Source organism: Conger conger, chromosome 2 (genome assembly GCF_963514075.1).
Source record: "Conger conger chromosome 2, fConCon1.1, whole genome shotgun sequence".
In the NCBI taxonomy this organism is placed as follows: Eukaryota; Metazoa; Chordata; class Actinopteri; order Anguilliformes; family Congridae; genus Conger; species Conger conger.
The window spans coordinates 70753251-70767622 of NC_083761.1; the positions used below are offsets into that span (position 1 = coordinate 70753251).

The 14372-nt window shown below is 41.0% G+C and overlaps 1 protein-coding gene across 1 annotated transcript in view; it reads right to left on the minus strand.

Annotated features, from left to right (window-relative positions):
- LOC133121297 (protein Wiz-like) overlaps positions 1 to 14372 on the minus strand; it is a 54854-nt gene continuing 40482 nt past the window's right edge. Inside the window, exons 21-22 of the mRNA XM_061230501.1 lie at positions 163 to 213; positions 1 to 80 (exon numbers count right to left, since the gene is read on the minus strand). Of these exons, the coding sequence (XP_061086485.1) occupies positions 1 to 80; positions 163 to 213 (131 nt within the window). The remainder of the gene's footprint in view (positions 81 to 162; positions 214 to 14372) is intronic.

The window sequence follows — 14372 nt, forward strand, 5'->3', positions numbered from 1 at the left end:
TCATGCTTTTGGTTTGAGTCGCAAGTATATCTCCAGTTCTTCGCAGCCCAACTCTACCGGAGTGATCGCCAGTGCGGTCTCTGAAGCAAGGGAGCTGGATGCTTCCACGGAGCAAATAGCGGTCTGGGTTGAAGAGCCAGAAGACACGCTGTTTTCCTTCACCGGGGGCCCTCAGCTTGGCGCTGCGCTGCGTGCTGATGGAGGTGGCGGCCTCTGTGGGGAGGCATGGAGAGACGAGACTAACACACAAAGAATCCAGACAGGGAGAGGAGATGGCTGGAGAACATGCAGAGCGCTGGGGAAGCACGATGAACAGAGGAGCGCAGGGAGTAATGGCATTCGGCCTGTCAGAGCCGTGGTAAGAAGCAGCTGTGTACGTGGAAAATAATTATTCGCAAGCCTGCGTCGGTGTGATTATTTTACTCTCACATGCACGGGATATTTCTGAAGGAATAAGTGTTTTAACAACTTGGGCCCGTGGCCCCATCAGCTAAGACCGCAGGGGCTTATTCCATTTATACGCTGACGTGATTAGCACAGTGTCTCTCTCGTGACCTCCCTCAATTTCCCTGTGCATGAACCCATCCGTCAGTGTAGGAAATGTGGATGCCTATCGTTGCTTATATCAAACCGGCGCCGTGAGCAGTGGGGTGTTTCTGTACTCAGTGTATGTTTTCAGTTAGGCCCAATCGCTCAGAGGCTAACGGTCACTGAGACAGGTCAGAGTGACAGACAGCAGGAATGCCAATAGGAGCCCAGCATTCACGGGGCAGCGGACGTTCTTCCCTCTGCGGCGACTGTGTATTTTAGGCCTGAGCAGGGCTGTACATTTAAACTGCTGCAGGAAGTCAGTGTATAAAATCCGCAGTTATCTGAAATTGGCATTTCACAGTTATCATGTAGCCTGTAAACAAGAGTCTGGATATACACAAACCACATGTATGTCTCTCACACACACACACACACACACAGACACATACACACATACACACACACACACACACATAGAACAAATAAATACTGACAGCAAATTATAAAAAAGATTCATCAAAAGGCAGCATAACCTGGACAATAACCAAAAAATCAAAGGTTGAGATACACTTGACCGACCTTTTCTGACGTCTCCCTGTCTCCCTCCCAGAAGAGATTGGTTTCCCTCTCCGGGTGCCCAGGGAACTGAAGTAAACGCATTAAAGCGATTGCCCGGTCCTATATGAGCCCATAGAACCACCCTGGAACTGAGGAGGATAATGAGACCTGCCTGCCCTTGAGCTGATACAGAAATCTAATAGGTCTGCATTGTGGCTGGCAGAAACGCTGTCAGGGAAAGACTGGGCCCCCTCTCCTTTCCCCCCACACCATGTAATCAGACTCTACCGGGCTGAGGTCTGCTGCCACTCATCCAAACCGCTGTCTTTTACGAAAACCTGCGGCTCCAATACCGCACAGCAGCATCATTTGATGCTCTCATATTTTGCTGTTTTTTCTCCCATTATTTCTTCTTGTGCCTCATGAGCCATGATGTCACTGCTGTCTCCTCTGTAACCCCTAGCAGGGTGCATGAAGCAGGCACAGCCCTCCGCTTACATTTGCCTGGGGGGCCAGGCATTATTTCACACAAAATGCACTGCATAAGACAGGTCAGTCATCATCGGGCAGAGGAGATGTGCCTGTGTCACTGATAGCAGTTGATGGTCTGTAGGTATATAATGGGCAGAGAGTGGGTACTCATACAGCGGTACACCAGTGAGCGCTGTCTGATTTATGCCTATCCCAATCCAGCTGGACAACCACCGCGACAGGCCTCAGCCTAACAACCAAGCCTTGTTACTTATGTTTTGTGTAACAGCATCAGTTTGTCACATCGTTACACCTCATTTAAAACACGGCTGTTGGAAATGAACTTGGGTTAATGCGTTATGCTTCATATCCACTTGATAAGTTTAATTATGTTTATTTGCATCAAGTCATCTGCATCATTAAATATGTATGTCACATACTGTGACACACGCCTGAGAGGATAGACGAGCTGGACACAGGGAGATATGGAAAGTCTGGATTGCTCCGGCGTTTTGTTCATTTCACAGGGCCGGGGAGGAGAGAGAGAGCGAGAGAAGACGTAACGAGTAAACAAACGTCTTCTCCCTTCACGGGAACAAGGTAAAAATAACAAACTAAAATAATAAAGGCAAAGTAAACCAAAACCTGAACAGTAGCTTTTCAGCTTCCCTTGCAGCTCACACACACACACAGCTTTCACAAACCCAGGTCGCATGAATACAGCTCTCACACACACACACAGCTCTCTCTCACACACACAGCTCTCTCACACACACACAGCTCTCTCACACACATAGCTCACACACACAGCTCTCGCACACATAGCTCAAACACACAACTCTGACACACACAGCTCTCTCACACACACAGCTCTCTCTCACACACACACACACACACAGCTCTCTCTCTCACACAGCCCACACACACAGTTCTCTCTCACACACAGCTCTCACACACACACAGCTCTCTCACACAAACACACAGCTCTCTCTCACACACACAGCTCTCACACACACATAGCTCAAACACACAACTGACACACACAGCTCTCTCACACACACAGCCCTCACACACACACACACCTCACTCACACACATAGCTCACACACACAGCTCTCTTACACACATAGCTCACACACACAGCTCTGACACACACAGCTTTCACAAACACATGTTGCATGAACACAGCTCACACACACATACAGCTCTCTCTCACACACACACACACTCACAGCCCTCACACACACACACACACACACACACACAGCTCTTTCACACACACACACACACACACACACACAGCTTTCACAAACACAGGTTGCATGAACACAGCTCACACACACACACAGCTTTCACAAACACAGGTTGCATGAACACAGCTCACACACACACACAGCTTTCACAAACACAGGTTGCATGAACACAGCTCTCTTGAACTGCGGCTCCCCAGTCACAGCCACCTACTGCAGAAAGAAGCACACAATTCAAATTCCTGGAGTAATTCACAACATAGGTCAGGGGTGTGTCTATTTTACCAGTAGGCAGGGTCCTTAGATTGCCCTGTTTCCCTCCCGCTAACCGCACCCTTGCCACAATCTGGCATTACAGTATGTAGTATATCGTCCAGTGCACTATACCTACCAGCAAGTTAGTACAATGCTTTGGGAACAGGGTTTTCAGCTTCAGAAATGTAGGTTAGATGCCAAACAAAGGCACTGCCTTTTTTTTCGTTGAAAATGATGCAAACCTGAATTGCTTTTACCCATTGTAAAAACAATTATTGCCCATAGAAAGATTTAGAGGTTGATGAGAATATTCATGCTTAACTAAGGTTTACTGCTGATAGCAGAAATGCATCATCATGTTGCAGCTTCTATAACTACACTACATTTGCTGCATTTACTATAGATTGACTAAGTTGTGAATGGTTTAGATTATCTAAACATGCCATTGAATTATATCCACTACAAAAAACTACAATGCCTTAAACTCACCATGCCTGTTCAGACAGACAGGGAAAAGTCCAGTTGACTTTGTCAGTGTTCAGAGAACTCACTGGTCAGCATGATTCGAGACATAGTATGATCTCTTGGCACATTATGAGCGATTGCTACTTCTACATATTTTACAGAAGGCCTGAAATTGCAAGTCACTCATGTGCAGCAAAGCAAGGCTGCAGTGAATGTTAGATGAATGTGTCAATGAAGGATAAAAAAGATATTAGAAGAGATGAAAAATGCATTGAATTGCGTTACAAATCTAAAGACGAGCAGAGGAGTGGAAATTGAGAAAGGCCACAGAGATGGATTTACCGCAACTCCCCAGCATTTCTGCTGATGTTGGCAGGGACTAATTTCACCATACCATATATGTGACAAATGAACATCCTGTTGGGAAGCATAAAACAAACATGAGCTGTAATCAAACATGCCTGCAGTGCAGGGAGATTTATGCACTGCAGATCCTGGGCTTGGTTGAATCAGCAAGTGGTTAATCAATGACCAGCCCTCTTTTTCTGTACCGGGCCCTCATGCATCACTGGCTACCTTCCCGCCCTTTCCTCCATTTCACCACCACAGGGCCATAATTATCTCTGCTTTTTATCAGCAAGCTTCTTTATTGCTTGCGAACACCATTTATATCGTATATAATAGGGTGATATCTATCCATAATTTTCCATCCATTACAGCACTCTGTGTAGTCTTGTGATATTGCGTGTGTGTGCGTGTACGTGTGTATTTTCCACTGATGGTCCCTTTGTCATGTCCTTGACAGCATAGATTTAATTTCTAAAATCCTTGAACAAAGCTCCCACTGCGCATTTGTCACTACTCGAAAGACCAGATGTATCTTAACACTGCTCAAAATTCCATTTCTTGCATTTGACCCCAGCTCTGACCTATATCCCAGCGGGGTAAACAAGAAATGGAATACATGAATCTTGAGGATACAGCTACTGCATGTGTAGTATGGGATTCATTCAGCAATGTTATTGTCCTTTTAGACTATTTATGCAGTTTTTATTATCAGTTTCCTGTATCTATTTTACATATAATTAATTATGTTTTGTGTTAAAATAACATTTAATGTGTTACATAATTGAAAATGTATCTGATAACAGATGTCATCAAACTATCAGTCCGATTCCAACCAACCCCAATTTAATGTATTAATATATATGTTGTATGCTGACTATAATAATAACAATAAGAACAACAACACTACTACTACTATTACTACTACTACTACTACTACTAATAATAATAATAATAATAATAATAATAATAATAATAATTATAGAGAGAATTGATGAACATACCATGCATCATCAATTCTCACCTAATCCTAAATTGGAAACATATTACCAAGATGATTTATTCATTCAATTCATTCATTCAATCTGCAATTGTTCAACTCCTAGCAGTGTAGAGACAATATAAATATAAATAGTCTATAATCTATAAATATTACAAAATCTATAGTATATCATAATAAAAACATACCAAATGAAAAAAGAAAGATCTTGGGCAATATCCACAAGGGTCATAAGTGCCAGTCCTGCCTAAACCTCCAGCTGAAACCATTATTGATGTTGCGGAAAGCCAGAAGATGCTATTAAAAAAGGTTTCTCAGCTTTGAACAACAGCACATAAAATCATGAAACATAAAATTAGATTAAGGGGGCTCAGATGTTATGTGAGATGAAATATTGTCCTTTAGAAAGCCTTTTTTTAAAATCTATACTCCTCTGAAGCATCCAGAAGAAAAGTCTATGCTTCAACAACAAAGGATTTGAGATTAAGCTCGCTATTTGTTCTGTCCAATAAAGGTTGTAAAATCCAAGACTCAGAAGATAAAGCGGCATAAAATACACAGCATCCATTTGACGTTAAAGTGGAGGTTAAAAGAATGTGCATTCAATTCATGTTTTTTAATAAAAGCCAAGAACACATACTCAATACATGATGATTCGTTGTCTCATAAATATATCTTTTTGCCTTGTGCCCGACAAAGGCCCTCCCACATTATGAAGACACCTGTGTCTTCTAAAAACTACAGCTAATGACCGTTCAGCACTGCAGCTTTGTGCTTGTTATACAGATATTCATAAAGGTAATCAGAAAGAAGTTGTGGCGTATAGATCTGAAAGAATATTGATTCACTCATAAATTATTTGCACAACCCATTTCGTTGGTAGCGGTGCAATATCTCAGTATTCATTGTACCTGTATAAGCTTTAATATTTTTGGCATCACCTTTTTCAGATGTATTTGCATACACTAGGTGATCACTTTATTAGGTAGACTTGTACACCAGCTTGTTAATGCAAATATTTAATCAGCCAATCACGTGGCAGCAACTAAATGCATAAAAGCATGCAGACGTGGTCAAGAGGTTCAGCTGTTTTTCAGACCAAATGTCAGAATGGGAAAGAAATATGATCTAAGTGATGTTGACTGTGGAATGATTGTTGGTGCCAGACAGGGTGGTTTGAGTCTCTCAGAAACGGCTGATATCCTCGGATTTCCATGCACAACAGTCTCTAGAAAACAAAAAACAAAAAATATCCAGTGAGTAGCAGTTCTGCGGGCCGAAAAGTGTCATGAGAAAGGTCAGAGGAGAATGGCCAGACTGGTCGAAGTTGACAGGAAGGTGACAGTAACACAAATAAGTGCACATTACAACAGTGGTATGCAGATGAACATCTCTAAATACACAATGCATCAAACCTCTAAGTGAATAGGCTTCAGCAGCAGAATACTACATAAGTCTAAAATATATGTCTAATAAATACCTAATAAAAGGCTGACTGACCGTAAATTAGGTATGTGCGCACTGGAACTTCTATGGATGTGTTACAATTAAAAATAGGTTACAGTACAGGGGAAGGTCCACAAAGTCTAGGAGGATAGGGGATGAATATGCATCATATCTAAGATTTACACAGCAGAGTCCTATCGCATATCCCCAGATGGCCTAAAATACTTTTCAACCTCCATTCTTAATGTAAGATAATACAAATATAATCAAAATCAGAAAACCTGAAGGATATAGAAGTCATCTGTGTCTGAGGTCAGCTCTAATCTCCATGATGCATGGAAAGGGATGAACAGTGTCAATGAGAACCAAGGCAGGTCATGCTCAACCATTCTTCTTCCAGGAAAGCTGTCAGGCAAGCTCATATGTACAGTGGGTCCACGCTATAAACAGTGGCTTTGAGAAAATTCAAAAGGAGAGAGGGGAAAGGAAAGCATGACTGTCTCACTGAGGTATCTGAACAAACCTGTATTGGTTCACATTGGTTAGTTATCTATGTGAAGAACACATATTGTCTTAAGCAGACCCTGTTCTAGTAGTACTCCACTGCTTAGATGAATATCCATCAGAAGTTCTGTAAAAACAACACAGAATACAGTTGGCATAACTAGACAAGTTCCCTAATGGAGCCACTTTCAGGTCTGGGGCAGAGGACCCTATTGGTGAGTACATTTAATCACAGCAAACATTCAGCCAACTTTCTGTTTAATTAGTTTTTTCACTTATAATGAATATAAAACCAATGCGTAATGAATTGCATACATAATGAATAAAGGAAAAACGCTATAAACCCTTGGAAATTATGGGTGATGAGAACAAAATGGAAATTAATGAGTGTTAGTATTCCCTGATGAGATCCTCCTGAAAGGTGTACTAACCACTCAGTGTGTACTAACCACTCTTTCATAGAGGAGTGCATTTTCTCACATGTATTTTACCACAAACCGAATGATAGCGATGCTCTGCAGCATTAATTGTTAATTAGTAATTGGTATTCTAAGCCACCATTGAAAGTACCCCAGTTAACTGTGTACAATATAATCTTCCATAAAAAGCTCTGTATTTATCAGAAATTCCGATTTAGTATATAATAAAGGTAAATGCAATGAATACTGACTTATATTGTCATGAAATAATGTTCAATCATGTACATCTGACTGTACATGGATGCAATTCTTACTAATATATACTGTACAGTCTCCGCCTCTGACACAAGCTATAAAATGCAGTGAAACACAATGTACCATATCCATCAGGGAAAATAACTAGGTCCATAAAAGGCACATAAAATAATTATGTTCCATGAAAATGCACTCATTAAAACTGAAGATGCCATTCAGCTAATGAAGGGAAGGAAAAACGTGTCCCCTAAGCTTCAATATCGCTGACAATCTTGTTTTTGTTTTTTTTACCCCTGCATCATTTAAATCAGGGGTGTCAAACTGAATCACCAGGGGGCCGCAGTGTCTGCAGGTTTTTGTGGTTTCCTTTCAATCAGCTGCCAACTAAGGCCAATTAAGGCCTTGAGAACAAGGCGTGTGGATTCTTTAACCAATCAATGACTTGAATGAACCCAGAACACCCCAAAAACCAGCAGACACTACGGCCCTCCAGGACTGGAGTTTGACACCTGTGATTTAAATGATCTTTTCAAGAAGTCTGCTGTAAAAATATGCAACATAAAGCATGCAAATGGAAGCTTCTAGAGGAAGGGGGACAGCCTGCTCATGAGCGCGTCCGTGTTGCGTTGAGTGTCCTGACAACACTTCACAACAGCCACTCAGCCGGGACCGATTCATGCCGAGGAGAGGACGAGTGGCCTTCTTCTCCATACAAGTTAAGATAAGCAGTCCATTTCAAATGTCATATCTCACAAACCCGTGGCATCAGTGTTAGGCTTTGGTCATTCAAGCAGGCAATTACTATCAGAACAGCTAACGATTGTCAACAAGTCAAGAATGGGTATTTAAAAAAAGTATAAAAAAGTATAGATATTGATATTCAGTCCAGACCGCAGGGTTTCAATGGGATTTAAGACTGGAGGCCGTTGCAGATGGCCGTTGCAGAACATGGATATTGTATTCACGTAATCATTTCTGTGTAGATTTTGAAGTATGTTTGGTAATTGTCCGACAGGATAATTACCTAATCTTCTTCATTTTTATTAACGGTGGCAGTAATCCTGGAGCCCACTGTGTGCCTCCTGTGTGAGGGCACAGGGATTGAGTTATGTGTTATTTTCAAAATAGCATTCCATACAGCACACAAAACATATTCTGAGAGTCACTGTTCTACTGTAATGGTGTGACACATGAACACAGCAATGAGGATGGGTTAGAGTCCAAAGACTAGTCATCTTCATTTTGGAGTCATCTTTGGAGCATCCTTCGTAACACCTCAACAGTCATCTTCATTCAGCTGAACACACTTTCTTTGACTGGTAATCTTTTTACAGTGTTTATTGGCTTTTTCGGACACCCTTATCCAAGGTGAAATCTTGGGCAATTCCACATCATATGCATTCAGTGCCTGTTCAGTTGGATGCTGAATGGGGAATGAGGAAAAGCTGGTTTCTACAGCAGTGTTGAATCCTGTGTTGGCTCCACACCACCAGGATCTGTCCAGATTTCTGTCACGTGTCTGTGGAGAGTGCTGGACTGATATTTTAAGAGACCTCACTTTATCAGTCTGCCTCTTAATCATCCGTGACTAACCAGCGCCTTGCTGCAAATGGAGGCAGTGTTCAAATGACAAACAATTACAGTCCAGTTAAAAGACAGAAAACAGCTGCCTGTGATGTTCCAGTAACTACTGTCTGTGTGATTTCTGACTTAACAACATGTTTTTCCTCTTGAAGGTTAAGGGCAGGGTACAGTTGGACTGTTTAATTTCCCTGAGAGCTGATAGACCTAACGTAGGTATTTATCACAACATACTTACTGCAGCCTCTGTTCACCACCACCTTATAAGGCCGTCCATCAATAGAAAGAAATAGGCTAGACACTGGCTACACACCATAAAATGTGTCATATGCTAAAATGAACTTGGTCAGCAGTCTCTTCAAAACAATGGTTTTGAACAAATGTGACAAAGACTTTACTAATTAAAAGAACAGATTACTTGACAAAATCCAGAAACCCAGTTTTCTTTCTATAATTGCGTTATACAAACAAACCTACCGGGACATCAAAGCAAAGTTTGATTTATTGAAATTGTGTGAAATAAACAGGAGTAATTTGAGTATCTGGGAACACATGGAGCTGCAATATGTAGGACAATGTGTAAACAGAATGAGATTGCCATTTCATCTCAGACTGGTCCTTGCCACCTTTAATAGCAAGGTCAGATTAAATATGGAACAAAACTATTTCATTTAAATAATGAATAATAAATACTATAAATAAATACTTTATAATATTTCAATAAGTGGTGTATTATATTTCTGGCATTAATTATTTAATTAATTAAAAGCACTGATATTTGAAAGGCAACCTTGCTGTTGGTCCTATTAAAACATTTTGATAACTACAAAGGGTTAACTTGTTGGATCTTGTAGCAAAGCTTCATGGGTTGCACATTCCTTTCCCCCAGCAATGGTTTTACTTCCTAAACTTTCCAGTCTTCTCCGTTTACATTATTCTCACACACGCTCATGTACATGTACATGTCATGCATTTATGGCACAACAGACTAAATTCATCTTCTATGATACAACAAACAAGGGGCTCTTTGAGGAGGATTTGACTGGAATTTGTTGTTTCAATATGCCTTCATCTCTGAAAGGCATATTGGTAAAGACAGTGCCTTCAATTTGAGCTTGGATTTTGGTTCTGTCGAGATCTTCGGCCAAAAACCACCAGTCTTCCTGAGATTGAATTAAAGCTCAGTGGAGCTGCAGATTGCTACTATACCTGTGGTTTTATTATATATTGAAATCATGTATTATTTGTGGTTTTGGATTAAATTACACATGACCCTAATTTAAACCTTCTCTTCTGCAAGTAGCCCTTTCTACATTGAAACTCCATTTCACAAGAGCTGCACAGTCTCTTTCCTACATACAATTTCTCTTGAAAAATGAAGTCTGAAAATTACACTTTGAGAGAAAATCAATGTTGCAGTTTACTTTGTAAACTTTGTTTGGTAATCTCAGTGTCACTTGTTATTAGTGGAATGGAGATTGTGATTATACATGAACAGTCTGTAATTGTAATGGACCAATGGGTTTTCCTACTCACTCAACAAGCTCCATATTATAGACCTGTATTTATGTGTATCAGTTCAGTGCTTCAGTCTAAATCCTTCGATTCACTACTGGCATTAGCTTACACAATTATATTGCCTAGGAAAATGTTCCATTCCTCTAGTCCTGCCCAACCCTGTTCTTGGAGATCTATCATCCTGAAGGTTTTCATTTCAACCCTGATTTGCCACACCTGATCTGACTGATTAGCAGCTCCATGAGAGCAGTTTTATGAAGTGTGCTCTGTCAGGGTGGGAGTGAAAACCTAGAGGAAGATAGATCTCCAGGAACAGGGTTGGGCAGTTCTCACTGCTCTTGTCTTTGATGAGACAGACCTTCAAATGCTTCTCATAGGGTTTGCTTTATAAAGTATAAAATGATTCTATGCAGGTGGTCCTAGATAGATTTGGCTGTTGCCAAATGGATAAATCGTTGCCAGGAAAAATAGCTTGTGTGGTATGTATAACCGACTCAGCTAAAGGGAGACACATAGGTGTTCCCCACACACTCAGACAGACCACACTGCACTAACACTGCACACTGCATGCATTCTCATGAAGATACCCAACAACACTTTCAGGAATATATAGTGTGAGCACACATCACATAAGCACATGCAGTCATATATACATACACACACACACAAACACAGATTTTGATGCGAATATTAAACATGGTGGACATGTTAAAGTTCAGAACAGTGCTGGTTCAGTTTTCTGCGTGTCCCATGGGGCAGCCAGAACAGTTCTGCAGGTGCCAGCCCACTCCTGGCTGGAGCTCCCATGGGCAGCTCAAACAGAATCAGATGTTTGGCAGAGGGACCCAGCCTTTCTCACTGACACTTCCACAGAGCATATCTCTCCAGCCTTTAGGCTGCTATTTCCTTCCTGGAGCGACTTCTTTCACAGCTTAATTGAGTATTTTCTGTTTGTCTGGCGATATTTTCTCAGATTACTACTAACAAACATTCCCTAAGTCTCCTGTCCAGCGGAAAACAAGAACACTCAGACACTGAAAGTTCTCTAAAGGTCAGGACCTTAGGCAGGTCTTACTCTCTATAACCGAAGATGAATTAAGTTCTCAAAGGTACCTGTAAAAAATAATATTTTCTCGAAAATCATATGGTGATCAAGAATGCTCTCATTTTTCTTTTTATTTGAACTTGTGCATGTATATTGTACAAAAATGAGATCCCTCTAAGACTCCCATTCCCTTAATCTCATCATTCTCCCAATCACCATCCCTTTGTTAACTCCAGGTCCAGGGTCTCTCACATGAAGGGCATGTTTTACCTTCCAACAGAGAGCCATCTAAGAACAGCCTCCATCTTCTTTTTCTCAAGAAAGAGATAAAACAACATCAAGCCTTTGTTCATTCCCACTTACCAGCAGGAACAAAACACAATCAGCAATCTGCAATCAACAATCAGCACTCGACAATAAACACCGCCAACAGTATGATCATGTAATTACAAAACTCAGACAGTGCAACCAGAATGTTAGCTCCTCCAACTCTGAACAGAAACAACAAGAGTTTTAGGGAACAAGCTTTACGATACAGCAGATCAGGGGTGCACAACTCAATGGCTGGTCCGCGTGCCAGTTTTTGTTTCAACCAATTGCCTTGTTGTTGTTTGTAATTGTTGACATCTCTATAAATGGTTCAAGCCTGTACTTGAGCACAGTAAAATCATGAGGATACAATTGCATTTTGCAGCTGTAGCCGGTACTCATAAATATGTAAGATATGGTATGGTTCAATTAAATGAGTCGATTAAATAATTAAGACCAGAAGTTGGCACAAAATCCTGAAACGGATGGGCCCTTGTGCACTGCTGCAGTAGATGGTGAAGATTCTGCTCTGTGCATCCTGGTCACATCACCTCTCTGTTCTGCACCTCCAGTGGCGGAATGAGTTTCCCACTGTGGTCAGCAGAGCAGAGACCAGCCCGGTTTTCAAATGCAGAGGGAGAGCCCACCTCTTTACACTGCATCACGGCTTCCCTGACCCTCTTCAGTGATCACTTTAATTCCTTTTTCAATCCCCATAGAAATTGCTGTTTGCTTTGTTAACTATGTACAGTGTTGATTATAAATGGGCCTTCTGTGCTCTCTTGGCGATATTGTACTTTTGCAGTGGGTTATACTGACGATCTCCACGTGTGAGTCACTTGGGATAAGAGCAGCAGCTAAGTGATTGCAATGTAATGTAAAATCTTTGCTTTTAACTTTTACTAATCAGATGTGCTCTTCAGAGCTTAGAGACTCTAATGCAATTTCCACACAGATATTTCAGGTATTTCCACTTTCATACCCTGAACACAATGTCCTCATCAGAAAGCATTTCTTTTTACCCGTTGAGTGAGTGAATTGCACCTCTGTTCTTTGATGTCCCGTTGTAGTTCACAAAATGAATATGAACAAAGAAAATGAGATAATGATGTGCAGAAGAAGAACTGTGAGACTCCACTCCACCTCCCAGGATTCATATGGTTTAAGGGGAAGGTAATGGAGGAGTTCAGAGAAAGAAACATTGCACAAATACTGGATTTGAATACTTGGTCTTTGATTCATAAATGAAAATATTACATCAGGGTGGGAAGCACTTTTTGTTTTTACTGTCAGAAGCACAAATTGCAGCTTTCCAAAAACATGTCCTGTAATTTATTGACTTGCCTGCAAGACTTGGACTGCATAGTTCCCATGGTCCCAATTGCACACATTCTGTCTCTGAAACTCCGCCCTTTTCCCCCACAGGCCTACAATGTAGCTTTTTGTGGTTTCAATTCAACAAGACCGTGAATATATTTCAACTTTGATGAAAACTGTTGTGCCTCTACAGCGGTGTTCACTGGTGCGGAGCCCAGAAATCCCTCAGCTGTAGCCATAATAAAAACTATTCACGCTCACAAAGGTTTGAGAGAAATAAAGCATTTTGGACTGAACTGAAATAAATGAAAAGGAAAATGTGAAACTGACAAAATAGCTGTCATGCAAAACTCCCTTATAAGCCCAGAATCCATAGCCAGGTGAATACGTGTCCTTTTTTACGAAACATTGAAATACAATGGAATCAAATGAATCAATAATTTGTTAGGCTGGACAGCTTCAATTTCCAAATGTTCCGATGGTCCTGCCAGGCAGGCAGGAGGGTAACTGAATGCACCCACAGAGACGGCAGCTCTGCTAACATGTTTTACTACCGGTGACCCACTGGAGTTACATCCTCTGAGCTGCTACAGAATGATGGAGATGCGTTCCCATGGTTACCAATGAACAAGCCAGTTGCAACAAATTACGCTGGAGCATTCAATGTTCCTTTGGTTCATGTAACATGTAGCGCACAGCTGTTCTCAATTCATGTTTCAAGAGAAATTAAGAGACAAGAAAAGCGATTATATGGTACGATCAGGACGTAGCATGTAACTGTGATTATATTAGCATATAAAGTCCTGATAGCTCTAAATTGAATAGATGTTAATTTAATACTTCTCTGGGCGTGACTCCAGTTAACTTGTCAGACGATCAGCCATTGTGAAAGAAATCTGTTCAATGATTTGTATGTGTATTAAAAATGCAAAAGAACATAGTATATTGCTTGTTATTCAATCCCCTTAACTAAAGGACTAAGATCTCATGTGTTGCTAGTTCTATAACCATTCAGTGAACAACACTAAGCTTTACTTAAGACGCCTGCTCTTCCTTTCATTTAAGGGAAATGTGGGACGAAATGTTGCAGGGAAAATATATTAT